This window comes from Pelmatolapia mariae, linkage group LG12 (genome assembly GCF_036321145.2).
Source record: "Pelmatolapia mariae isolate MD_Pm_ZW linkage group LG12, Pm_UMD_F_2, whole genome shotgun sequence".
NCBI classification, from domain to species: domain Eukaryota; kingdom Metazoa; phylum Chordata; class Actinopteri; order Cichliformes; family Cichlidae; genus Pelmatolapia; species Pelmatolapia mariae.
This window is the reverse complement of record NC_086237.1, coordinates 10,715,242-10,742,459: the sequence shown is the minus strand read 5'-3', so window position 1 is coordinate 10,742,459 and position 27,218 is coordinate 10,715,242. Positions and strand designations below refer to the sequence as shown.

General features: G+C 40.4%; 2 protein-coding genes and 1 non-coding gene across 3 annotated transcripts; 1 reads left to right on the top strand and 2 right to left on the bottom strand.

Moving 5' to 3' along the window:
* Positions 1-2,561: 2,561 nt before the first annotated feature.
* Positions 2,562-11,514, bottom strand: LOC134638969 (cytotoxic granule associated RNA binding protein TIA1-like). Its single transcript, XM_063489947.1, has 12 exons — positions 11,321-11,514; positions 10,491-10,587; positions 10,157-10,255; positions 9,326-9,380; positions 8,966-9,053; positions 8,666-8,741; positions 8,351-8,459; positions 8,153-8,248; positions 6,920-7,004; positions 6,119-6,257; positions 5,481-5,632; positions 2,562-3,956 (listed from the first exon to the last, which is right to left on the bottom strand). The coding sequence occupies exons 1-12, from the start codon at positions 11,347-11,349 to the stop codon at positions 3,818-3,820; spliced, it is 1,164 nt and encodes a 387-aa protein (XP_063346017.1). The 5' UTR covers positions 11,350-11,514; the 3' UTR covers positions 2,562-3,817.
* Positions 11,515-11,867: 353 nt separating this feature from the next.
* On the bottom strand, positions 11,868-11,938 carry trnag-ccc (transfer RNA glycine (anticodon CCC)). Its single transcript has one exon. It is a non-coding gene; the product is annotated as a tRNA-Gly (tRNA).
* Positions 11,939-18,353: 6,415 nt separating this feature from the next.
* rchy1 (ring finger and CHY zinc finger domain containing 1) lies at positions 18,354-26,590 on the top strand. Its single transcript, XM_063489953.1, has 9 exons — positions 18,354-18,441; positions 22,538-22,657; positions 22,807-22,922; positions 23,183-23,261; positions 23,351-23,395; positions 23,519-23,577; positions 24,318-24,347; positions 24,805-24,925; positions 25,042-26,590. Exons 1-9 carry the CDS (start codon positions 18,391-18,393, stop codon positions 25,201-25,203), a joined length of 783 nt encoding a protein of 260 aa, XP_063346023.1. The 5' UTR covers positions 18,354-18,390; the 3' UTR covers positions 25,204-26,590.
* The last annotated feature ends 628 nt before the right edge of the window (positions 26,591-27,218 follow it).

Below are 27,218 nucleotides of genomic sequence, written 5' to 3'. Positions count from 1 at the left end.
AAGCGGGGCAGACAAAAAGAGAAACCAAGCATGGCTGCTTTGATTGATTTCAGCTGTAATCTGCTCACTAAGTCATCTTCTGACATCTCTCTCTCCCCCTCCATCTCTAACAGACTCTCCGTCCATTAAAGCCCAGTCGGGTCCTGGCTGAGCAGCTGTGAAGAGACAAACCATTTATCAGCCTGTCAGCTCTTGCTGCCTGTTATTCCAGCCAGCCAGACTGCATGGCAGTCCAAGACCCAATAACTCAGACTGAGGAGAGCTGGCACCGATACCTGACAACACCCATACAAACATACACATTAGTATATGTACAGCGCTTACTGAAATCTAAAAGACACGTGTAATGTTTGGAGTTTTTTATTAAGAAAAGAGAGAGAAACTTTCTGTGTGTGTGTGTGTGTGTGTGTGTGTATGTGTGTGTGTGAGTGTGAGAGAGAGAGAGAGAGAGAGAGAGCGTTAACAAGCTCTCACTCGCTCACTCTGATGTGACAGACAGCCATTTGACATGCTGACAGACTAACTGATGGTTCGAGTCACACTGTGCTAAACAACAGCAAAGCAAGCCAGCTGCTCCACAGAAACCTGTAGGAAACATGGACTGAGGGCGCCATCTAGTGCCCAGGCCTTCATTCACAGGCCTCAAGCAGAGAGCCTGCAAGAATTCCAGTTAACTCATTTTAACTATACTGTTTCAGGAATATAGACCACGTGAGTGCCAATACATAATGAGCATCTCAGAATTCAAGGCCTGCGAATTGCTTACTGCACAGTGGAGCTGGGGCTAGTTGAGCCTGCTACTACAGCTCTATGACCCGTTTTGTTTTCTGATAATCTAGCTACCATATCACACTGCTCTGCCAGTTAAGAATGCCAATGAAGTCACTGGTGCCAAAGTCCAAATTCAGTTCAATTTTATTCATATAGCACCAAATCACAACAGTTGCCCCAAGGTGCTTTATATTCTAAGGTAAAGACCCTACAATAAGCTGTATAAACAGCTTCAACAGAGCCTTCAGGACCGGTGGTCCATTTGGTGTCTAAACTTGGATATAAGGAGCTTTAACCACAGACAGGTGGCACTGTTTATGCAGTATTAGGTTAAAAGTGTAGCCAGATCACTGTTGTGACGAGTGTAACTTACAGTATTAAATGTAGCATGAGTTTCTAAATGTGTATTTTTCTGTGATTTTGTTGTTTTTTTGGTAAACAGTCAACTCGCTCAGCAGCACCGTGGTGGAGTGAACAGTGCTGTAGCCTCATAGCAATAAAACATCAGGTTTTAAAATACCAGCTAAGAAGCATCAACGGGCAGCTTATACAGCATTTCACTTCCTAACAAACAATCAAGTTTCACTGGTATAAATCGTAGGTTGTGTTGATGAAACATTACTAAGGTGTGTAACCTGACAGTTACAGTGTGGCGACAGAGTAGATTTCCCATTGAAACATAAATCCCCAGCAAGTCTTTGCATTGTGTTTTCAGGGTTTGGAACAAATATCACTTTCTGAGAAAACATATGGATGTGCTTTAAAAAAAAAAATCACTTACAAGTCAAATGTCCTGACAAACTGTAAAAGCTCCAGCCAGAAGGTGGTGGTAGAACTGTAGGGAATCCTTTTTGTTTTATGAACTAGAATAAATGAGATGTAAATAAATGAATAAGATCCCGTGCTTTAATGAACCGAATACTAAAAGTCTGACAACCTGAAGGCACAGGTTGGGGTTTTTTTTTATTAAAATTCAAATGTATCTTCAACTTTTTTTGTGCAGAATCCATCTCGGCTGTGGATCTGAAGGTAGAGCAGGTTGTATACCAACTGGAACATCACTGGTTCAGTTCCAGTCTCAATGTGGAAGTTATTGTTAAGCAAGACAACTGCAACTCCAAGTTGCCCCTGATGCATCCATCAGTGTGTGTTTTAAAAAAAAAAAAAAAAAGTGCTGAGGTAAATGAGGATTGTAGTAACAAAGCGTTATACATGTAAAGTTCATTTACTTTATGAACTGTAACATTTTATGCACGTAGTACAATAAAAATGAAGCTTTAAGTTCTTTTTTTAAGCTCTAGTTTTAGCTGCAGTGTGACTGACTTACTGTAATATGATTATAAAAAACACTTATGTGCTTCATTTTCACCTTTGAAGCCATTAAGAGTTTTGCGATCACATGACCTGATTTATGTTTGACCACATTTCTACATTTTGGTGAGATATCTGTTATCTGTGCACTTTGGCACCAAATAAAGTTCCTGTGGTTCAGCCGGACAGAATCTAATGTCTTAAACACACACAAGGCTGCAGATGTTAGAAGATTAAAGCGACCGGTGGCTAAAAAAAAAACAAAAAAAAACATTTGGCTGAACCGCGCCATGATACAGATCAGCAGGTTTTCTTCATAACAAATATGGTCAAGTACTGGCAGGCTATGATCAGCAAGACTTTTCCAGATGTTTCGTGTGATGTGCTTAGAGTTTTGGACACAGTTGCCAAGATGCAGTTTTTCCATTTGATGCTCTAATATGACCAAAAAGAAACAAAGGGGGGAAACAAACACAAAGTGTGGTTTATGTGCATTAGCATTTTAATTGGACAAAGCAAGAAAACATTGATTACAGTAGCAGAGTCATCAGTTCTCAGGACTAACACCTTTCGAAACAAAAAGGTCTGAAAAGGTCTGTAGGCACTGCCTAATTAAAAAGAGTATCTTGTCAGCTAAAAGAAACCAGCTCTATAAGGCAACAGTTACACAATGTAGGCCTCTCCATCTCTCTGGCAAAAAGAGCAAGTGTAAAGCTGAATACACTCAGATTTGTCTGATATAAAATACTGGCGTTTCAATAGATATTTAAAAAAAAAGAAAAAAAAAAAAAAGAAACAGAAGTGTCAAACATGTTCACACTTTAACGTTTGAATCGTGTTAAATTTTAAAGTATGCACTGCATAGCAATGCTGTCTTATCCCTGCATGGAAGAGTCGCGTGTTGCACTGTGCCAGTGTCACCTTTGATAGTGCCACTCTGCTACGTACAATGTTCGAGTTAACTGTCGAGTTATCAAAACAAAAAATGAAAAGCAAGCACCCACAGTTAACAGTAGCATTTTACTTACATCGGTTCAAATGAATGGATGGCTATTTACACGTGGCGAAAAAAGTTTTGAGGCTGTCAGAAAGATATGAAGGAGAAATGGAATGCAAAAAAGAAAAGAAAAAAGAAAAATGCTCTTGGTAGTCAAATTTTTCTGGGAAATCCAAGAGAGGAAAGAACTGTGCAATATTAATCTGCCCTTACAGAGAAACAGCAGTGGCAACAATCCCTGCAATTGTTTTTAATCCAAGAGAAAATTAGAACAAATTTCCATTCCTCAGATAATTAAGGATCATAACTTAGCATGACTCAGTTCCAAAAAAAAAAAAAGAAAAAGAAAAGAAACCTCTCAGTGGTCGAGAGGAAAGAAGTGAAAATGGAGGCAATCTGTAAAACCCGGGAAAAAAAGAGATTCTCCTTTACAGCTTTATAATTCATTTACAGTTAACTTAAAAATGGTAAGAGCCCTGGTCCATGGCCAGTCTTTCCTACCACAAATGGTGTAAATACCTGTGTGGGTCAAACTGCTGCTCCCTGGCTCCCGTTACCTCAGCCCACCCCAAGAAATCCCATTTACATCTCCACAGACGTCACCCTTCTTATTAGGTTCCACATCCCAGTAAAGTCTCAGTCCTGCCACAAAATGGAGGCAGTGTTACACAGCCCCGCAGGGCACCGTACAGCCAGCAAGAGGCTGATGGTTGTCAAATCTCCCACCCTGCCCACTTATCAGTGTGTGGGGTATCCTGCGGCTCCCATACCGGGTTGGTTGGCTAGCATACTCCCATTCAATCCCTGTGTAGGCTCCATAACCCCACCGTTACTGATGGCGCTCATGCCAGTCCACCCAGCACTGGCCGGTAAGTGACTGCAAAACAAAAAACGAGGTAAAGAAAGAGAGAGAGAGAGAGAAGACAAAATGCCAGCAGGTTAGAAGAGACAAGGCGAAAGGGAGCCAAAAGAATAGTCTGTATTAAAGCTACTGGAATCTGGACAGGCTAGAATGAGAACAAGAAGGCAAACAGAGTTATTAGAGGTTATAAGGGCGGGGGTGGGGATTCAAGCTAGATGGGGGGAAAAAAAAAACAAACAGAAAGTGGAGGGCTTTTGGTTGGGGGGGGTATCAAAAGGAATTTGATTATACATGGGTGGATAAGCAGACAGAGAGCATACAGGCTAAGTCCAGCAAGCTAAAGATTCCTTGCTAAACCCCCCACCCCCCTGCTGTAACCAGCCTACAGACTGATAAACCACACTGCAGATGACAGTGCAAGCACATTCATTTCTCTAAATTTGGCCACAAAGTATAACAAAGTAGCAAGTTTTCACCCGGTTTTCACAGGCTTTCTTTTTACTGCTTCTGTGGTTCAGGCAATAAAACATAAGTTCAGAGTGGAGATTCAGTGTGGAGACGCAGGTTAAAGTTCATCTTCAAATTTCAAGTCAAGAGGTGTAACCTCTGTCTGAACAAACTGCCCTGAACAGTCAAAACACACTGATCCCACATCTGCCTGACACTTTAGTGCAGAGAATTTAGAGAGCTGTTCACCACACATGTTAGATTATCAGCAACTTGAGGCCCGTCCTTTATTAATCTTGGGTGCACAAAACATCACTGCACATAAACTGTCCAGATAAAAGCAAAAGAAGGTAACCTGCACATCATATTCGACATTTCCAACATATTCATATCCAAACAACATCAGTGAGGGAAAAAAAAAAGAAAAAAAAAAAAAAAAAAAAGAAAGAAATCAGTGAAATCAAAAAGAAACATGTAAAAAGCTACAACAAAAGATCAAAACAAACATGCAACAACAAAAAAAGAAACAAGTGAAGAGCCTTGAAGATGTCCGTATACAGAAAGTGAAATGGATTCATCATCGGCGAGCTATCCCAAGAAGAGGATGGCAAGTAAAGAATAAGAAAAAACCCTCAGCTCTGAGCATGTGGGGTTTTTTGCATTTAGTCAATTACATTTAAAAAAAAAAAAAAATCCAAAATTTTACTTTAGCTTGTTCAAGCAGCTTTTCGTATATCCGATGCTCTGAGCCATTATGGGCTATAAATCAAGTGACAACACATTTTGGAACAAAAGCTTTCAGGTTTTACGATGAACTATGTGCACAGTAACTATACACTGAAACATGATTACCCTCAAATCTTGAGTTCAGATTCTTTTTCTTTTTTTTTGGTGGTGGGGGTCTGTTTATTTCTCAATCTTCTGAAGTTGGCGGGCTCGTGAGGGAAGGAGGGAAGAGGTGGGGGGCATTGGAAGGCAGAGGGAGGTCATAGCTCCCTCCTGTGGCCAGAACTGGATCTCACTGGCCTGGTCTTGAACTCTGATGGTGTTGGAGTAGGAGGAGGCAGAGAAGAGGAGCCCTGTGCTACTTACTTAAAGCCCTGCTGGTTCCAAGCCTGCCCGTAGACACCGTAGGTGGGGACCTGCCACCCATTGGGAACATACTGGCCAATCTGGGGCCCGTTGCCGTACCACTGTCCCCACTGGCCATAAGGCTGGGCTGCAGCAAAGCCCATCTTGTTCTGCTGCAGGGTATAGAACAAAAAAGGATAATTTCAGAATGATTTAACAGCAGCAGATCCCACAAAGAACCTCGCAGAATCCATTTAACAGTCTGGCATAGCTGGCATGGCTTTTTATTTGTTAAATTAACCACTTATTTGCATATCAGGTACAATATTAGATAAAGCTGTGAGGTCATTACTGGTGACTTTTTCTTCCTGCTTGGGACTCATGCAGGTGACCATGTTGCAATAACACAAGCCAGTGGGTCACTTGCCCGAGTACATCACAGTATCTTAAATATATCAATTTCATGTACAGGATACTTTATTATGTCTCTATTATCCCCATACTTTTTGTAACACTCACATACCCTCATATAGCAAAAAAGCTGATACTTGAGCTGAACTAGATCATGACATACTGCAGCACTATTTGTTTGGTGTTCTTTGCCATACCAAGTCATTATGTAATGCTGTCCCTCTTACTACAGTTCATAGCACCCTTACTTGTGGCACAGGCATCTGCTGCATGGAGTTCATCATGTCTGGGGTCTCTTTACCCCAGTAACATTTGACTATGTGCCCCTCTATAGAAGAGCCATTCACAGACACAATGGCATGGGCTGCTGACTCATGGGAGTTAAACCTGGACAAACAGAGGGAGAGAGAGAGAGACTAAGGAAACGCTGAACATCATTTCATAAATATCCACTCAGCAATGATGACCACAATGCATGTGTTTGTTAGCAAACTGAGAGGAGAATAAACCATTAGATTCCTTGGCTATTAATGGCTAAACTACTAATAGTACAGTAGACATCTAACATTCATCGGGGACTAGAACTGATACAAATGTGTTGCAGCACAGACCTGTAAACAAAACCTGTAGGTGTATGTGATGCATATACGTCACACCATTAAGACATCCTCAGTGTCTACAGCAATGCTGCTTTTTGCTTCCATTTAGTGCTACTGCTCTTGCACTACACAGTTTATGAACCCACTGGAACAACCTGTTTTATATTTTCTCTTTATGTTAAGTGTTTTGGTGTTTTCCTTCTTAATCATACTAACTGGTGCACACCAGGTTTCCCTGTTCAGGGCAATAAAGTGAACAGAACAAAGCAAAAATCTGTACTCCAGGCTGCAAAAAGTAATCACAATTACACTTGTCTATCATTATGGCCAGGGCCAGGGGATCAAGCTCATTCCAAAGAGTTCATTAACCTTTTCTTTCAGCTGTAAACTTTAGCGTCACCGTTCAATCAAGCAAAGAAATGAAGAAGAAAACAGAAAACATCCACATACCTGACAAATGAATATCCTTTGTCAGGAAAAACTCTGACTTCCATGATTTGTCCAAAGGGGGAGAAGGTCTGTCTCATTAGTTGCTCTAAAAGACATAAATAATGAGACTATTAGAGACCGTTTCTGTGTGGGTTGTGTCCTGATAAAGTAACTGCTACCCAGGATACATGTGGATATGCCACATACAGGCGGTCAGCACATTTATAATCATCAAGCAGAAACTAATAAACACACTGGGCTATGTGGCTATACTTTACCTTTTCCTCAGAAAATCAGTTCTGCTACTACAGTGTAGTTATAGAGTACATCACATGACTCTTTCATTGAGGTAAACACAATCTGAGAAGTTTATTTTGGGACAAACTCTGATGCCTTTCTTTCTTTGTTAAATCTCTGCATTTAAAATGAAGCATGACTATGTTAAACTCACTATGAACTCAAGCAGATGCACCGATGCTTGAGCAGCTTCTTTGAATCTCTCTGCTCTTACTAATAAATATATACTCATTTTAATAATAAAGATTTGACCACCAACAGCAAAAAGCTTTGGCTACCAAGGGTAAAGACATTTATGTATTAATTCATAAACTAAATTATGCTTAAACATTTCCACAAATCAGTAAGCCTCCTGAGCCAAACAGTTAAACTCTGAGGTCTATTTATGTCAACATATTTGCACTATAGGATTGAGAAAATAAATAAAGAAATAAATAATTGAAGAGCTCAAGAGCTCACTTTGGCAGCAGACCAGTTCTTGTCTATGATGCTAGCAGCGTTAGCTTGAAAGCTGGGCAGACATTATGCGAGCTTTATTTTACATGTTGGCTCCAAATAAATGCTGAGTTTTAAATTGCCTTCCTCCACAACCAGTGTCTCCTTTGCTCACACAGTGATGGTTTCATTAGCCTGACACTGAGGAAATCACACTGAACATAACTACTAACTGGTAATTTAATGGCTCATTCAGTTTTGGATAAGGTAAAAATATGCACTTTTTCAATCTTCTTGCAGTACTAAAAATCATATAAAACCAAAGTTCATACCGAGCACTGACATTTGTGTATCGTTAAACTCGTATAGGGGTGAGGCGTTTTGTTTTTTTTCCTGCTTTGTTTGAAAGATCATTGACTAATAACGAAAAGCTTAAATATGAGCAGTCATATCCATCTGAATAGCAACAGATCTGCTGTAATTATCATAGTTATGTTGTCAGTGGTACTCATATTTCATTACCCGTCAGTCCTGTGCTGACTCCACCACAATACACAGTGCAGTTACTGGGGCTGGACTGATTCACTACCTCATCAAAAGAGAGATGCTTGGAGTTATCTGGTGAGAAAAGACAAGCTTCTGTTAATGAATCCATCCATCCATCCGTACATATAAGAACACCTGCAAATCTGTATATCTTACGAATCCTGTATAACATACTTTCATGGGTGGTCTTTGGGGCAGGAGGCTTTCTTGTGGCCCAGTTAGTTCGAATCTGTCTGCCTCCTAACCACTGCCCCCCCATGTGCTGAATGGCATTCTCTGCATCCTGGAATGAAGAAAAATAATCTTATTTCATCCACTGGGAGTCTTAACATGAAATCTAAAGTGCACCTCTTCAGAAGCACCGCAAACAAACCAACAAGCAATCTATGTGAAAATGTTAATATACAGAGAGAGAGAGAGAATTCATAGACACAAAGTGCTTCTGAGCCTCATTAACAGCAATATTAAACTCACATGAAGCCTACTTACCCATTTGTTAAAGAAAGACACGAAGCCATAGCCTTTAGATTTCCCTGTAGCCATGTCTTTCACAACACGAGCATCTCTGCAGACAAAAATCACCAAACAGCAGCTTGTCACAAACATTCGGCACAACATGAAGTCTCTGCTATAAGAGGACTAGCAGGTCTCTAAATAAGACAATGGGCCCTCTCCTCCTCTGCCTGAGATTTATTTCATTCTTTTCTCGATATATCTAAACGGGAATATGTGGACATGTGTGTTAACCCAGACTTGATCTTTGATAGTAAAAATTAGTTTGAAACTTACGATATCCTGCCAAATGGACCAAAGGCAGCTTTGACGTCTTCTGTGGTTATTTCTGGGCTGAGGTCGCCAACAAAAACATGAAAATGATCTATTTGGAGGAAAAACGTGGTTTAGACCTGCTGTGCATTAGAGTACACACTCTGTTTCAAGCTTTATACTTTCCAAGAACGCTAGTTCCTATTAGAGACTCCTGATTGCTATCAGTTTGTTAACAGAGGAAGGACAAAAATAAGCATAAAATCAACCAAAAATCAAATGCTTAAGTTCTGCAATACTTATTCAGCAACATTATCATAGGGACTCTTTTAGTGTGTTAAAGTTCAAAACTTCACTTCTTCATATACAAATAGTTTTACTTACTACTTGTGTCTTTTTTCTGGCTGGTTGGTGTCGTGGCCCAGTTGACTTTGACTTCCTGTGAGAAGAGCGGAGAAAAAAGAAGGCAGGTGGAGTATGTTTACAATATACAGTAAAACCTGGTAATCTCCAATACACAAGTTACTTAAAAGCCAATTTTAAATTAATATTTTTTTATTTTAAAGCTGATCTTGACTCCAAATAGGCTTTCAATAACCTTAAGGAAAGCTATGCATTTTTATAAAGCCCACAATATAACAATGAATGATTTAATGAATGATTTAATATAATATATTAAATATAAATAAAAAATTCAAATAGAATATAATACATACATCTCATCTAAGCAGACTGGTCGCTCAGCACATCTATTTGACTTCTAGGTTAAAGTCCCAGCACTGAACTCATTACTACACCATTCCTGCACCACTTTAATATTCTTTTATCAGCCCCTGGGGTCTCTTAAATGTTGCAGTTTACAATGTTAATTATTTCCTCTATTGTTCTAGATTGTAGGGCTTTATCAAGTTCCTCTGTTTTAGAACACTGTATTCAATTACTGCACTCTGCTTAAAATATTCAAAGCAGAGAGCTCACACTTAACAAAAGAACTATGTAGATTTCCTCAACATAAAGACTGAGTGGCCTGGTGGAACCAGTTTTCATCGTATAAAGAAACTGTCATCACTTGCTCAAGTAGCCGTCCCTCGTCATTTAGAAATGCAGAAACCCGCTAGTTTTTCTTTCATGTTAAAAAGAACTTTTTTTTCCCCTCACATTTTCCACACCCAAAGCCCACCCATCCCCACTCACCCTGTAGATACGATAGCTTACCTTACCCATTATTTTCCTTCCATTCATAGCTGCCAATGAGGCAGCAGCATGCCTGTGGTCATAGAACTCCACGAAGCAGTACGGATCATTTCCAGCTGTCTGTTAATGGGAAATCAAGACTGATTTTAAGTCAAATATTTAACCACTAGAGAAAATAAGAATCACCTACTATAGATGGATGTGAAAGCTCCGACATAATGGATTACAAGAAGAAGAAAAAAATGACACATTGGCTGAGACTTCGACAAGCAGCGCCATAACCGCTCACGCCACTGCTGAAAGACAGCTCCTACAGCCACACCACACTGTATACAGCAGAGACAATAGCACTCACATCGACTATCATTTTACAGCTCTTGCAGGGGCCTATCTGTGTGAAGACCTGCAGAATGAGGGGCTCGGTGACATCCCTGGACAGATTCCCCACATACCTGCAAAAGGAGAGAGATGGGGGAGTTGAGTTTTAGTCAAACAGGAAGTAGCATGCAAACAAAGGCTAGTTAACCAGGCTAGCTTACAACCCACAACAATGAATTATAGCAACATAAAAGCCATAAGTGAATTGGAACAAAACATTGTCGGGGACAGTGTGTGCTTTACAAAAACAGTCAGAGTGATTTCACCCCCTCGCTGGAGATGTCCCACGCCGTCTCCACGAGCGTTGACGTGGCTTGTCCGCCAGCTAGCTAAAGATACCGCTAACCGGTTTACGGGCCTCGAGCTAAGTGTCTTGGCAGCTAGACACTTTATAAAATACTATCCTTGTTGTTACATTTTCGCTAAAGTGTTTACACTACCAATAAAACAAAGCGTTTAATTTTATTTTAGCTATCACTGCACGCAAACGGGAGTACTTTCGAAGAACTGACTTGCTAGATGTGTTCGAATGTTTAGGAGGTGCTAGCTAGCATTAGCTAACAATTCACTTTCGTTTGCAAGCAAATTAAGGTTCCGTCTATTTATCCAAATAAACCCAACAAACAAGGGGCTACGTGTGTTGTATTACATCCATGAAGGGTAGTATATAATAATAGAAATGAAACACCCTTAATGACGAGGTTTAAAAGCTTTTAATTGAAACAACAACGTGGAAATATTTCGGACGCGCAGCAGTTAGACGAAGCCTTCCCGTTCCAGGGCATAGACAAGGCCGCTGATACTCACAAGGTTCTGGGTTGATCGTCCTCCATCATCAAGGTTCAGTGGTTTCGTCCTGAGATAGCTTTAATCCAGTGACATACAAATGGTTTGTGCTGAACTTTAGCGACCCGAACGTAAAGACTAAATCTACTATTTAATAATATATCCGCGGTCGACTCTGCTCTCTCTGGCACACACCGCAGACAGCCTCAGTCTGATGCAAACAATAGGAAGTTGAAGATGGCGGAGGAGCGGCGTCAGCAGCGTCAACCTGCGCGCTGAAATTAAGCCAAAATCAAGCGCTCCTGCTCCCACACACAAAGATGCGCCCCCACATTTTTATTCTCTACGTGTCACACAGGCATAGTTAATACAGGCTTTGAGGAACACATTTTTATTTCTCAGTTCCTGATCATTGCTCAATTCGCTAAAATAAATAGAGCCATCTGGAAATCATATTATGTGAGTAGTAGTCACGAAGACAAGTCTAAATATTTTAAAGGGTACATTTGACTGTCAAACATTTTGATCACATTACAAATGAGATTTAATCGCCGTTGTAAAAGAAGCGTGCGCCGCCCGGGAATCGAACCCGGGTCGCAAGAATGGGAATCTTGCATGATACCACTACACCAGCGGCGCTGCTGAAGAGAAGTTCGGGAACGGGATATATCAAGGCTGCTGAATCAGTTGATGTTTATTGAAGGGAGACGTAAATGCTAATTAGAACGGTATGTTTTAGTCACAATAGAGCAAAGGAAACGTCAGATGTTTCAAAAGATGAAATTTACAATTTCAAGAATAAAGGAGGACTAGATCTACATAAGTTTCAACACTACTTCTTAGCCAACAGAAGAGAGCGACTGGAGAGACGCATAACAGGCACTATGCAATAATATAGAGATTTTAGACCTACCATTCATTAGCTCAAACATCAAATGACATATAAGCTTAAAAAGCATCAACCTCAGCTCCTCCCTGACAGCACAGTTGGAGTATCTAAAAATGAGAGAGTCTTCATTAATCCATGCAAATTTACACCCATTTGGAACAACCCTGACATACTACAGAACAATAATATGATTAGCCTTTTGAAGTTCTGCAACAGAAAGAGAACTAAGACACCCACAGTTGTATCTGACAAAACATCATTAATGATTTGTCTTCTCAGTGTTGCAATAATATTTTCAGTTTCTAAATACAACTAGAAGCAAGAAAAATTCCCTTTTGAAAATTCAATACTAAAGTCCAACATTGTGAAAAGTTATCTCAAACAGTCTACAGAGGTTTTTTTCTGTCCACCAAATATGATTGAAGACGTTTCGGTAAGTTTGCTTATCCAAAAAGCAAAAAAAGAGATTAAACCAAGATTGAACAACAGTCAGAATTAGCAGAGTGAGCAGAGCTACCGTAGCTCGGTTTATGGACTTGAATTAGAAGGGATAAGAAAAGTGACAGCAATTGACTGCAATCTGCAATCTACTGACATCTAATGGTGAGATTTTACATGCTATAACTTTAATAAAAATAGAAAATAATAAGTCACCTCCTCTACAAAGATGACATCAAGCTGTATGCCAAGAGTGAACGAGACATCAATTCACTGATACACACCACCATGATACACACCACCATGATATACACCAACGACATCAGAATGTTGTTCGGACTGGAGAAGTGTAGTCCGATGATAACAAATAGAGGGAACTGAGGGGATCAAACTACCAGAAGGAAACATTGCAGACACTGAGGACAGCTACAAGTACCTGGGGATCCCACAGGCAAATGGAAACCATGAAGAGGCCGCTAGGAAAGCTGCAACCACCAAGTACCTGTAGAGGGTCAGGCAAGTCCTGAGGAGTCAGCTGAACAGTAAGAACAAGATCTGGTCTATCAACACCTACACCCTGCCCATGATCAGGTACTCTGCTGGGATAATAAGCTGGCCAAAGGAGGAGATAGAAGCCACTGACATAAAGACAAGAAAGCTCCTTACCATGCATGGAGGGTTTCACCCCAAGTCCAGCACCCTGAGGCTGTACGCCAAGAGGAAGGAAGGAGGCTGGGGACTAGTGAGTGTCAGCACCACGGTCCAGGAGAGACAATGAACATCCATGAATACATCCGGAAGATGGCCCCAACTGACCGCGTGCTCAGTGAATACCTCAGACAGCAGAAACCCAAGAAAGAGGACAAAGAGGAGGAAACATCATGGAAGGACAGGCCCCTGCACGGTATGTACCACCGGCAGATAGAGGAGGTGGCTGATATCCAGAAATCCTACCAGTGGCTGGACAAAGCTGGACTGAAAGACAGCACAGAGGCACTAATCATGGCAGCACAGGAACAAGCTCTGAGCACAAGATCCATAGAGGCTGAGGCCTATCACACCAGGCAAGACCCCAGGTGCAGGCTGTGTAAAGATGCCCCAGAGACAATCCAGCACATAAAAGCAGGGTGCAAGATGCTAGCAGGCAGGGCATACATGGAACGCCATAACCAAGTGGCCGGCATAGTGTACAGGAACATCTGTGCCGATTGCCAAATATGGCCTGGAAGTCCCGAGGTCAAAATGGGAGACGCCCCCAAGGGTGGTGGAGAATGACCGAGCTAAGATCCTGTGGGACTTCCAGATACAAACAGACAAAATGGTGGTGGCTAACCAACCGGACATAGTGGTGGTGGACAAACAGAAGAAAACGGCCGTAGTGATCGATGTAGTGATACCAAATGACAACAACATCAGGAAGAAAGAACATGAGAAGCTTGAGAAGTACCAAGGGCTCAGAGAAGAGCTGGAGAAGATGTGGAGGGTGAAGGTAACAGTGGTCCCAGTGGTAATCGGAGCACTAGGTGCGGTGACTCCCAAGCTAGGTGAGTGGCTCCAGCAGATCCCAGGAACAACATCCGAGATCTCTGTCCAGAAGAGCGCAGTCCTAGGAACAGCTAAGATACTGCGATACCCTCAAGCTCACAGGCCTCTGGTAGAGGACCCTGCAGGGGCGAGAGGGGATATATAACAACAGTTAAATGTCATACATAGTTTTTTTCACAGCATCTCAGAAGATTTACCAAAGTGCCCTAATTTACCTGAGTTCACCCTTGCTCTTTTGAAATTATGCTATGTTAAAAAAAAAAATCATATTGAGAAAAATATTGCAAAATATTCACCAATACAGTCAGAATTAGGTTGATAAGTAGTTCAACAATTGCACAGTCTTTTGTAACTTTGCCTCTGAACACCAGTGGACCAGCAACTCATGTACAGGCTTTAATTTAAAGGGTTTTACGAAAGTGTTGTATTAACCATTCATTACTTAGACATTTTATCTTAATGTCAGTCCCCCATTTTAAGGTACAAAACATAATTGAACACACTAACATAAACTTAAATGTAAGAATTGTCATTAATAAGTGGATGACAATGATTCCCATTCAATAATTACCTTGAGTCTATAAGTCATGGGCATCACTAAATGCTGTGCCAGGTATTTACTACAGCTGCTGCTTGTTTGTGGGTTTCTCTGCTTTAATCCTTGTCTTCATTCCAAAATTACATGAAATGTGTCATTGTCCAAAAACATATTAATCTAAGTGTACACCTATGATAGATCAATATCAGCTGAGTATATTGGATAATTGCTTGGTCAGGATCCATGTATTGAGTATAATTCATGCACAGCTGTTGAACATGTATAATGAGAATCACTGGTTTTGGGTTATTGTCTTACTTGTAGTGATGCAATACTACAGGGTGGGCCATTTATATGGATACACCGTAATAACATGGGAATGGTTGGTGATATTAAAGTCCTGTTTGTGGCACATTAGTATATGTGAGGGGCAAACTCCTCAAGATGGGTGGTGACCATGGTGGCCATTTAGAAGTCGGCCATCTTGGATACAACTTTTGTTTTTTCAATAGGAAGAGGGCCATGTGACACATCAAACTTATTGGTAATGTCACAAGAAAAACAATGGTGTGCTTGGTTTCAACGTAACTTTATTCTTTCATGAGTTATTTACAAGTTTCTCTTTGTTCACAGCCATTGACATGTCGAAGAGGTTAACACGTGAGGAGCAGATCGAAATTGTGTTGATATCTGGTGAACGCAGTAACCGGGTCATTGCAGCAGATTTCAATGCAAGACACCCTACGAGACCACCCATCTCCCACGCTACAGTTAGAAAACTGCTTGCTAAGTTTCGTGAAACTGGTTCAGTGTTGGATTTGCCAAAATGTGGACGCAAGAAAACTGTCACTAATGAAGAAACATCAGTGGCTGTAGCTTCATTCAGCAAGAGCCCACAGTGTAGCACTCGCCGCATGTCACTGGAGAGTGGCATTAGTCGAACATCTCTTCGGCAGATATTAGCTACTCACAAATGGCACCCTTACAAACTCCAGCTACTGCAGCATCTCAACGAGGATGACCCAGATCGGCGCACAGAATTTGCAGAATGGGCAAAACAAAAATTGGAACAGGACCCTCAGTTCACGCAGAAGATTTTGTTCAGTGATGAGGCAAACTTTTATGTGAATGGTGAAGTTAACAAACAAAACCACCGCTATTGGTCTGACACTAACCCACATTGGATGGATCCCTCCAAGACTGTTGGAACAACAAAAGTGATGGTTTGGTGTGGTATATGGGGTACAACGATAGTGGGTCCATTCTTCATCAATGGAAACCTCAAGGCCACTGGATATTTGAAATTGCTACATGATGATGTTTTTCCCTCTTTGTGCACTGAAGCTGGCACGTTCCCTGAGTTTTTCCAGCAAGATGGTGCACCACCACATTATGGGTGCCAGGTCCGAGCATTCCTAGATGAACAGTTTCCTGGAAAGTGGATTGGTCATCGTGGGCCAGTTGAATGGCCCCCAAGGTCTCCCGATCTGACCCCCTTAGACTTTTATCTTTGGGGTCATCTGAAGGCAATTGTCTATGGTGTGAAGATACGAGATGTGCAGCACCTGAAACTACGGGTACTGGATGCCTGTGCTGGCATTTCTCCTGCGGTGTTGCTATCAGTGTGTGAAGAGTGGGAGAAGAGGGTTGCATTGACAATCCAACACAATGGGCAGCACATTGAACACATTTTATAAGTGGTCAGAAACTTGTAAATAACTCATGAAAGAATAAAGTTACGTTGAAACCAAGCACACCATTGTTTTTCTTGTGACATTACTAATAAGTTTGATGTGTCACATGGCCCTCTTCCTATTGAAAAAACAAAAGTTGTATCCAAGATGGCCGACTTCTAAATGGCCACCATGGTCACCACCCATCTTGAGGAGTTTGCCCCTCACATATACTAATGTGCCACAAACAGGACTTTAATAACACCAACCAATCCCATGTTATTAAGGTGTATCCATATAAATGGCCCACCCTGTATATGTCAATACTCCTAAAACTGGCGATTTTCATTATAAATCTTCAGGAGCTACAAATGAATCATATGTGTATGCTATTTTAGCTCTTAAAAACTGCATGCAAATTATTTTCTTATTTGTTCCATAATATCTAAGAAAAAAGTTTTCTTCTGGATGCTTCAAAAATTTCGAACCATTATTAAACCAGTTGATTCAGACTAACAGATTTATTTTTATTTTTTTTTACAGTTTATGTGACTACTTAGTCCATACAAACGTGGATTCCATAGAGGTAGGTGGGGTAAAGATGAGTGAGAGTGTAAATGGTGTGAAAGTGATGGGAGTTGTATACACTAACAAGCCAGATTCCATGACTGCCACTTGAAATCCTATTGAAGAAAACACATTCAGCTGATCCCAGCTAAAATCAGTGTTGTAAAAACTGAGTTCCTTCAGGTAGCCTTCTTCTTTTTAATACTAAGATACTACATTTATGGATGAAAATAGTAAATACTGATGGTAGGCCGTCTGGAAATGAAATATTTACTACGTGAGTCCAAAACCTTTAAATGAATACTTTAAAAATGCCTGAAAAAAGGGGTCAGAATAAAGCAAATTCCAAATTGTGTAGTATTCTAGGCTGTATCCATATAGAGGTCAGGTAGAATAAACCAGAAACCCTCTAAATCTGCTCTGTTTCTGTTGATAAAGTCTAAAATCCTTGCATCTTATTTACAAGCACAGTCCCAGCTCATTTACCATGGCATGCTTATTGGGTTTATGTGGTCATGGGTCTAAAGAAGAATGAAGAGGCTTGGAAATTAGCCTTAGACACTCATAAGCAAATCAAAGGCTACAGAAAAAGTCTGGTGCACAGCAAAGTGGTGAGGGAAATGGAACACTAAAGCAAAGGGGAGGATTCTATATTATAAAACAACAAGATTATTTCAGAAATAAGAAATGTAGATAGAGCAGGGAAACAATACAAAAAAAGAATATTTTAACTTAGAATGAATCTTGCTGGTCTGTGTGAACACTGTTAGGCTGAAAATGAGATCGCTATTTAGGCTAAAATGAACCTTAACCTCCTAAGACCCGAACTCTTCCACAGCATGCATTTTTAATTTCTCTTTGATATTTGGGCTGATTGGGACCTCATGAATGTAAAAACAAAGAATTACCAGATTTTTTTTTTTTACCTAATTTTTGTTTCTAAGAAAAATGAGAGCCACATATGAGGATATTCATTCGTCCTCATATCCACATATGAGGATATGAGGATATTCGTTTAAAATTTCGATAGAACAGTAGCAGTATAATGTCCTCGTAAGTGGATATCAGGCCCTTGTAGAGCAAAATTGAGTATTTTGGTCTAAATAACCTAAAATGTGATGTCCACATATGTGGACGCCAGGTCCTAGGAGGTTAAAGTTGTGTGGACATGTTTAATGTTCTTTAGGAGACAGTATTTATGGGCGCAATAAAATACTGTATAAAATAGTTTCTTTTGTTTTGTATTAATTTTGTGTCTGTTTGTTTGTCCTCTTTTGTGTTTTGAGTCATTGGGTAGGATTTGTACAGACTGCGATCCACATTCCGAAGCAGAGGTGGCGCTAATGCAACCTCAATGATGACATAATCAACAGCACAGGAGCCAACAGTGCAACACTCTAGAGCGGAGGGAGAAGAAGAAGCATTCCATTTCGGGGTAAACATGGCTGCTTCTGCTGGTTGTGATCATTACATTCGAAGCTGCTTATTGAAAGTGAGTAAAATGCTTTAAAAAATGTTCATACATTTGCCTTAAATATACGGTGGAGGCAAATAGGCTTTGAATATGCCAAGTTATAACTGTGCTATAACGATTATGTCGTCGGTATATCTCTGCTAGAGACTGTCATAGTTAGCTAGCTAGCTAGTTATTTAGTCTTCAGCCGGCAAACGCCGCTGTAACAGGGTTAAATAATAATAAATGTTTCAGACGGCATGATTTTGCATAATATCTGCACGGCGTTGTTGAAGCGAGGGGCTTGAGAGTTTCTGGAGCTTTTCTCGCCTCCTTCCCTCCGGTCTTAGTCCTTCCCATCATAATTACGCGCGGAGTGGACAAGGAAGCCTGCTCCCTCTCACATTTGGCAAATAAGAAAAATGAGAGTTTATGTATTTAGCGCAAAAGAGCACAAAACTGAATAGAATTTAAAATTGTTGCCTTCCTAATCGGTTGTACTTGGCTTTGACAGAAAACGTCAGGGGGGGGGGGGTCAAGGGAAGGCGTGGAGAATTAATCATTTATTTTATATACGCTTTAATTACGTAACCTTTACACACTGTTTATATTTAAATCTTTTACATTGTGTCCAAATTTTGATGTACAGATCTATTAAAAGTGTGTAAACAGCCTATCTGACATTGATAAGTTGATGACTCATCTTTATATTTTCAAACAGCAGGGAGAATGTACTTTTTTTTAGGTCTTGGAGCCAAAACGTCTGATGGCACACAATATCATGTGCTGTTTTACCTAACACGTGACAAATATATTTTATCCTCATGTCCTCATTGCCAATTTTTAATTAATTACTTAAGGGGTGGTCAGGCCGTGTCATTAGTATGGAAGCTCTTCACTGTGAGCCAAGACGTTTATAACAGCACGCCTAATCAGACACTTGATTAGTAGCTGAACATGGACATTTTAAAGAACCTAACAAAAAACAAGTGGTTAAGGCTGTTCAGAGTTCAGTCAGCCAGCAGCCTGGGTATGAGAATCCAAACAGCTCCAGTTATCAGGGCAATTTATAAATGTTGTTTTGTTATATATCACCGGCTTTTGTTTGATAAGGTCAAATATGTCAAATAAAGGTGGGTGTACTGCAGCAAATTGTTATTTAATTATTTGTACTTCTTTCCAGTAGCAGAGCATTTTTTTCAGTTGTTTAAGAGAGAGGGGCTTCTTGACTTACTGCTGTTTGGGAGAAATGTAAAGTTTATTCATATATACACATGCATATAATATTTACAGACACACACATAATTTCCGTGACAGTGCCAAGCTCCCTCTTGAACTTTGTCAGCACTGTTTAATAAAGAATTTTCAGAATAAGGATTACATTTAGGCGCGCACACACACACACACACACAGCAGCTTAGTGACTTATTGCTACAGCTACACAAACTGTGATAGGACTACTATATGGGCTCAAATTGTGGTCATAAATATTTTGTACTTGTAAATCAGGATTTGTATGTGTAAAAAGAATTTGTGTGTGCGTAAAAAAGATTTGTGTGTGGACTTAGCTAAAAAATACGTGTGAAATTCTGCACTCAAGTTTCAAGTTACAAGTACGAATTTTGACCCTGTTTTTCTTCCTTTCATCTGATTGGCCAATGTCATGTCAATCACAAATTTAACTATCCAATCAGAGAACAGGTGAGTTTGGTTATTGGAGGGGTGCTTTATGGAGCTTCAGGTCCTTGAAGGGAATAAATGCCCTTTTACATGCCAGTCCAGCGTTTTCCTTCATCACCACGAAGGAAAACAGCCTGCGGTGGTCTCAGTTTGGTGATTTTTGTGTCACAGGTTTACGTGCTTAATACAGGGACCTCCAGAGCCTTTTCAACAGCGCTGCGGACCTAGGGGCGGGGGGGAGTATTGTGGAAATGACAGTCTTCACTAGTGGGGATAGTTACAAAGCTTTCTTCGTTATGAATGAGCATACATGTTTTTATTAAATATTTGAAGAACCAGCAAAAAAAACCAGAAACTCTTGTAGAGGACATAAAGTCAGAGATAGAAACGACAAGGACCAGGTGCAGCTAGCTGCTGCAAAAACCCACAGAGCTCAGCAGCCAGCGCAAGAAATTCTGGATCCTTGGCTTTTAGTTAGCAGTTAGCATTAGCAGCACATGCTGCGTCCGATGTGAAAGGACCTTTATGCTGCGCACTGTGACTCACAGCAATGGTCCCGGGTCAGCCCTGACTTTGTGTTAAACCAATCCTAAAGTAATAATGGTATTTCTAACCACTGATATACCACAACTTTATCCTTTCAACAGCTACTGAAAGTTTGGGGACCTAGCTTATATTTATATAGAGATCCTCCAGCTTCAAACTGTATTACCCTTCAAGGACCTGCAGTTTAAAAAAGCGCCCCTCCGACAGCCAAACCCATCTGTTCTCTGATTCAGTGGCGGTCCTAGCCTGTTTGGCGCAAAACATATTAAGGATTGTACATTAACATAAAACTGTTGTCGAAATTCACCAGAGAAACACATACACACATGAAGAGAGGGAGAGTATGCATTGTGTGCAAACAGCTACCAAACAGTCATCATAATTCGTCATACAATGACAACAGGACAAATCAACAATTGACACTGACTAATTAATATTAAAATCTGTAACATAATGTATTGTTTGGAGTTTAGTCTGTTACTGCTACTATTTTTACCATTTCTTTTTGGAGCAACTGTAACCCACATTATTTCCTTAGGGATTAATAAAGTATTCTGATTGTTTCAGGATACATGACCTGCCATTATCCAATGACACATCTGCTTACCTGTATCTTTTGCTCATTTCTCCTCTTCTTCTTTTCTATTTTTTCTAAACTGAGCACCTGATGGCTTTGAACTTTTCTTGTCCATCGTCCATCGGTTTATTTTTGCACTCCAGTATGAACAGAAGTCCCCCAACTCGAGGATCGCCAGAACTTAACCTAATAGACCTACACCTTAGTTCACAGATTCACTTTGTCTAAGGTGTATTTCTGGGATTTCACACAACCCAATCATGAATACATAATGGGCTTGGATTTACAGCATTATGAATGTGCTCTATTTGGAAGCAGCCGGCCCCCTCCCCTTTCGACGGGTTGTGTGTGAGACTTTAAATCATCAAACTGTAAATTATAAATTGTAAATTGTTATTGATCCCTTTACCCCTAGTCCTAAAGTGTATATTTATTTTCTTACTCTTCTTATATTTATTGTTTGTTTACTTGCACTGCTGTAACTGGAGCCTCGTCGTCTCGTCTCTATATATACTGGACTGTATGTAGCGGAGATGACAATAAAGTTTACTTTTACTTCAGCAGCGAGCAGGCGCACCGAGGGCTCTTGCGCTCACTTTTCGCGTATAGAATTTCAAAAAAACATCGGTGCAAATTATAAGTCTGTATCATGATGTCTGGTGTTTTCGTGTTTGTTGTTTTGTTTTTATTGTGTTTTATTTTCGAGTTGGTTATTAGATGCCGATCCAGCCAGCCAGAGAATCCCCCGCCGCCCCGCCCTCTCCTCCCTGTGCCACAAGCAGCAGGCGCACCTCGCAAACGGAGGGCGCCCTTACTCCCAGGAAATGGGCGATAGAAAACCGATCGGTGCCTATGCCATTCCCAATATGCGCTGGCTGATGTCGGGGCAGCATGAGTGCGAGCTTTTTTTTTTTTTTTTTTTGCCAATGCCCGTGATGCCGCCCCCCACCATGATGCCGCCACGGGCAACCGCCCGTGTCGCCCGTATCAAAAACCGCTACTGCTCTGATTGGATAGTTAAATTTGTGATTGACATGACATTGGCCAATCAGATGAAAGGAAGAAAAACAGGATCAAAATTCGTACTTGTAACTTGAAACTTGAGTGCAGAATTTCACACGTATTTTTTGGTTAAGTCCACACACAAACCTTTTTTACACACACACAAATCTTTTTTACACACACACAAATTCTTTTTACACATACAAATCCTGATTTACAAGTACAAAACTGATTTACAAGTACAAAATATTTATGACCACAATTTGAGCCCATACTACTATACCCATCCCTGTCTGTGCCCTGTGTAATCGCGTTTCTGCTGTACTGCAGGCACCTTGCTGCGGTAAACTGTACGTGTGTCGGCTGTGCCATGATGCAGAGGAGAACCACCAGATGGATCGATTCAAAGTCAGAGAGGTGCAGTGCTCAGCGTGTCTGACGGTGCAGCAGGTAACTGAGGAAAAGCTAGTTAAAGTGTTTGAGCTCCACCGTCGTTTACAGCAGGACGTCTCGATGTCACCTTAGTGCTTGAGTTGTACTTTTGATTATGGTTAGCTCGGATGAAGGGAAAAAGCTGTACAAATGTTATACTTTTGTAGACACAGCAGACTTGTCAGCAATGTCATTTGCTGTTTGGGGAGTATTACTGCGACATTTGCCACTTGTTCGACAAAGACAAGAAGCAGTACCACTGTCAGCCCTGTGGAATCTGCAGGTAAGAAACTGATTCAATAGATTTCATGTTTATAGTGTCTAAATATTTCTATGTGTAACTTTAGTAGTAATAATGATACGGGTACTGGGGAAATGTCTTCTTAACGTTCCCCACAAAATTTTCCCATTTTTCTTAATTCATTAAGAAACTGTCAGAGATAAAAATCACAATGTTGTGTTATCATGCTGATATTTCACTGTTCCCGAAACACGTGATGGCAAAATTAGTCATTTAGTGAGTTTTCAAATGTGCCTCTACAGGATTGGGCCCAGAGAGAAGTACTTTCACTGCGAGAAGTGCAATTTGTGTTTAGCTCAGGATCTACAAGGAAACCACAAGGTGACTATCGCTGTGTTCCTGACTCGCCTACATCTATCTGTATTTTGAGCCCTCACAGTTTTAATTTCCCTTTATTTTCTATGTTTCAGTGTGTTGAAAATGTTTCAAGGCAGAACTGTCCTGTCTGCATGGAGGTAACAGCATTAATGGGATAGAAGGCGAGGAGAATATTGGCTCTTTTTTTTTTTTAAATCTATTTTCTCCAGAGTTTAATATATATTTCTTTTTCTTTTTTTTTTTAATGTTTTTTAATGCAGGATATTCACACATCCAGGATTGGAGCTCATGTTCTTCCATGTGGCCATCTTTTACACAAGTAGGATTCCTTACTCTCTGGATACTGTCAGTTCAGGGTTATGGGGTTTAATAGTGTATTTTTAATTTTTCCCACTTCCAACATAAAAAGTGTTTAACATCTTAATCTTTAATAATGACTGATTTTACTTTTTAGTCCTGTTAGACTGATTTGGTGATTTATCCAGTTTTTTTCTGTGTGAAATATCTCACCTACACGACTATGCTGGTGGAAAAGTAGTTACAGTCTAATATCAAAATCAGGTCAACAGTCCTCTGTTTCTCCTATTTGCTGCTGCTGATAGTTCAGTGTCGCTGCTCACGCACACACGCACGCACAAATTAACTTGAAAGCATCCAGAAGTCTGTGCAAAATTTGTGACAGAAAACTATATTGAAGCACACTCAATTTATTATTATGACTCTTTTAATAATATGAATGTTTAATGCATGTGTAGGGAAATTAATCACAGATATTTTAGTAGGATCAGGCACCTATCTGACCAAAATGTCAAATAGGTGCCTGATTGCAACACTGTCAGTTTGACAGTATCTGTTCACAGACAAACACATAGTACTCAAAACTACTTTTGTAGTATATCCTGCTGCCACAGTCTCCAAGAACACAATTTTGCAGTAATGACAAAACACAGACTCACAAAATAAAAACATCAGCACTGACAAACTGACTGCAGATTAAAATATCTTCACGATCTATTGTGACATAATAGTAACAATGCGTTTGTTCACCTTCTTCCACAGGACCTGCTTTGATGACATGGTCAGAACAGGGTATGTTTAATGAACTCCTTTTTCTGGTAAAATAAGATGTTGTTGTAATTAAGGGACCGGGTTATAGTCTGCTTTTTACCCCTCAGCCGTAAAAGGCTGACGGAGTATTGTTGTCGCCCTGCTAAGCATGCAGGATGTGTCGACACAAGTTTGTGAACGAGACCATGTAAGATTTTGAAATTGATACAGTAGGTCCATCTACTAAAAAATCTCAGATAAGTTTGAATCTCAGTGACCTTGACGTCAAGGTCAGAGGTCAGGTTTTTGTACAGGCTTCTGTAATTTGTAAAAGCTTTCCTGAAGAAGATTGGACAATCTACCTGGTACAGAGCAAAAACGGTTCCTGATCAGGTTTTTAAAGGCAGTGTGTGTTTGGCAATGTAGGGATTTTTGTGTCCTCGTAAGGCTGGTGGCCTTCCATATGATTGCTTTTTTCCCTCCCCTGTGTTTGTTTCAGAGCTTATCGCTGCCCACTGTGCATGCACAGTGCTTGTGACATGCAGAACCACTGGAAGGAGATAGATAAAGAGATCGCTCAGTCACCGATGCCCACTGAGTACCAAGGAGCAATGGTCAAAGTAGGCCTTCGATAACACAATAAAATGCTGGTGCATTTATCTAAATGTGAATATGAAACAGATATTTGTTCTGTTTGATGATTATTATTTATTTTTTTTAAATGTCCTTACTGCAGATTATGTGTAACGACTGCCAAGCTCACTGTACGGTGCCTTTCCACGTGCTGGGAATGAAGTGCACCAGCTGCGGCTCGTACAACACAGCGCAGGACGGAGGACTCATCCAGCTGCAGCAGCCCGAGCAGAACACGGAGCCACAGCAGCACGATCAACAGTAGTTTCCACACAACATTAAGAGTACATGCTTGACCAAAACCGAAGGCATGTGATGTAGTAACGAGCATCTAGGGTAAAACTAGACTGAGCCGGTTTCTCCAGTTTGTACATACAAAAATGTATTTATCTATTTTCCCTACCTGCTAACGTTCATCGTGGATGGAATCTTTCCCAGGATCCACTCGGTGGGAATCACTGGACAGGATCACCATACTTACAAAGAAAGACAATGTAGAAGCATAGTCCATGTGACCTGCGTGTTTATAGGAGGCGACACGATTGAAACATTCAAAGCCACGCAGGTGATGGTGTCAGTGGTGTGCAGTTGTGGTTAGTTAGCCTGATACATCTGGTGTATGTGCCATAAATCTTATTTAAATGATCTGAGTAAGAGAAAGTGTTAACTAATGTGTGTTTGTCATTGGCATTGGTCAGCCTGTGCTGTTACTTGCATAGTCTCCCTGTTAGTCAAATATTTAACAGATGGCATTGTTTCTTCATTAGAGTTCTAAATACATGTTTTAGTTTATCATTGTGGATCCCTCTCTCTATGATTTTTAGTAGGAACTTGCTACAAGGGTTGAAAATGGTTTATTGTATCAAAATTCTAGTTCAAATCAAACATTCATGCATATCTTAAAAAAAGGCTCATTATATAAACTTGATGATCTATTTGTCTTTAAAGCTGTCATCAAACCCCACTTATAATTGTAAAATACTATATGTGCAATCTGAAATTTAAAAAACTAAATTACATACAAATGGAAATATATGTGAATTAAATTTAGATGGCTTTGTAATGCTCCACAGCTAGCCAACATCCTGTATAATTTCTGTTGTGCCCACAGACTGTATATTAAAGAAAGATGCATGTAACCTCAAAGATTTCAAAATCAGAGTCTGTGAGGAAGTGCCTTGAATTTGCTTTCTTTCTACTGACCAGCAGGGGGCGACGCCTGTTTGCAAAAAGAAGTCAGACTGCAAAAAACTCTGCGATGATTGCCCTACTTTTCACTTGATTTGTGACCTCGGTAAACACATTCTTGATAGGTTTATGATCTTAATTGTTCAATTCATTTTGTAAATTATGGTTCCCATTTTAGAGGAAAGGAGAGCATGCTGTTTAGTGTGTTTGACAGCTGCTAACGCACGAGCATGTAGCATCTGTTTCTCACCGAATTACGTTCAGTTTGAAAACATCAAAACAGCGGCTGCCAAAATGCTGAGGATGAGACTTCGGTCTTTTATATACAGTCTGTGGTTGTGGCTGCTGTGATAAATGGCCCTTGATTATTTTTGCATGTTTGCCCCTTGCAGGTATCAGGTTTGCTGAACTGTACTCTGACTGTAATACACGCTCACATTAAACACTCATTTTACTAAACAATTCACCGGATTTGAGACAAACATTTAATCAGTTTAATTTTCAGCTGTTTATTAATTAATTTATTGTGACTGTACTTTTGTTATTGCAACAGTTTTAGATGTGTTTATTGTGTATATACAGCATATACATTAGCACCATTTGCCAGTGTTGAGGGGAAAAGTGACAAAGTAAAAGCCAAGTGTAGTTAGGACATCTATATAAGTATCAAGTCAAGGTTGTGTATATGTACAGCCATAATGTGGTCTGACCTGGTCACCTAGGCTGAACTAAAACTTAAATGAACAACAATTTCTGTGTTCTGTTGGGGATCAAATGCTGTCTCCTCTAGGTGGATCTGGCTCAGCAGTTGTGACCTGGAAAGTGAAACAGACAGGACCACCATCTAGTGTTGTTCCAATAGGGAGTACCAGTGGTGGGGCTGTGGAGAATGCTGTAGGTGTTGGTTGGATGACACATGTAGGAAAGGGTGGAGTGACACCCTGGGTGGATCCTTGGTATGTGGTAATGACTTGTGGTTGAATTGTACCTATGACTACACCAGTCTCTGAAAGCCCTGAAGGATGCGGGGCGTCTGTGTTGGGTAGAATGTGGGTAGGGTTAACAGTGTTAACGGAGTCCTTTGTGGGACCA

What these genes read in the sequence shown, in the direction of transcription:
- LOC134638969 (XM_063489947.1), bottom strand. Translation starts at nt 11,349, where the DNA reads ATGATGGAGGACGATCAACCCAGAACCTT. An exon ending in TGTCTTTCTTTAACAAATGG is followed by an intron (nt 8,460 to 8,665) that starts GTAAGTAGGCTT and finishes TCTTCATTCCAG; the next exon opens with GATGCAGAGAATGCCATTCA. An exon ending in TGGAACCAGCAGGGCTTTAA is followed by an intron (nt 3,957 to 5,480) that starts GTAAGTAGCACA and finishes TTTGTTTTGCAG; the next exon opens with TCACTTACCGGCCAGTGCTG.
- rchy1 (XM_063489953.1), top strand. Translation starts at nt 18,391, where the DNA reads ATGGCTGCTTCTGCTGGTTGTGATCATTACATTCGAAGCTGCTTATTG. An exon ending in TTCGAAGCTGCTTATTGAAA is followed by an intron (nt 18,442 to 22,537) that starts GTGAGTAAAATG and finishes GCTGTACTGCAG; the next exon opens with GCACCTTGCTGCGGTAAACT. An exon ending in CGTGTCTGACGGTGCAGCAG is followed by an intron (nt 22,658 to 22,806) that starts GTAACTGAGGAA and finishes ATACTTTTGTAG; the next exon opens with ACACAGCAGACTTGTCAGCA.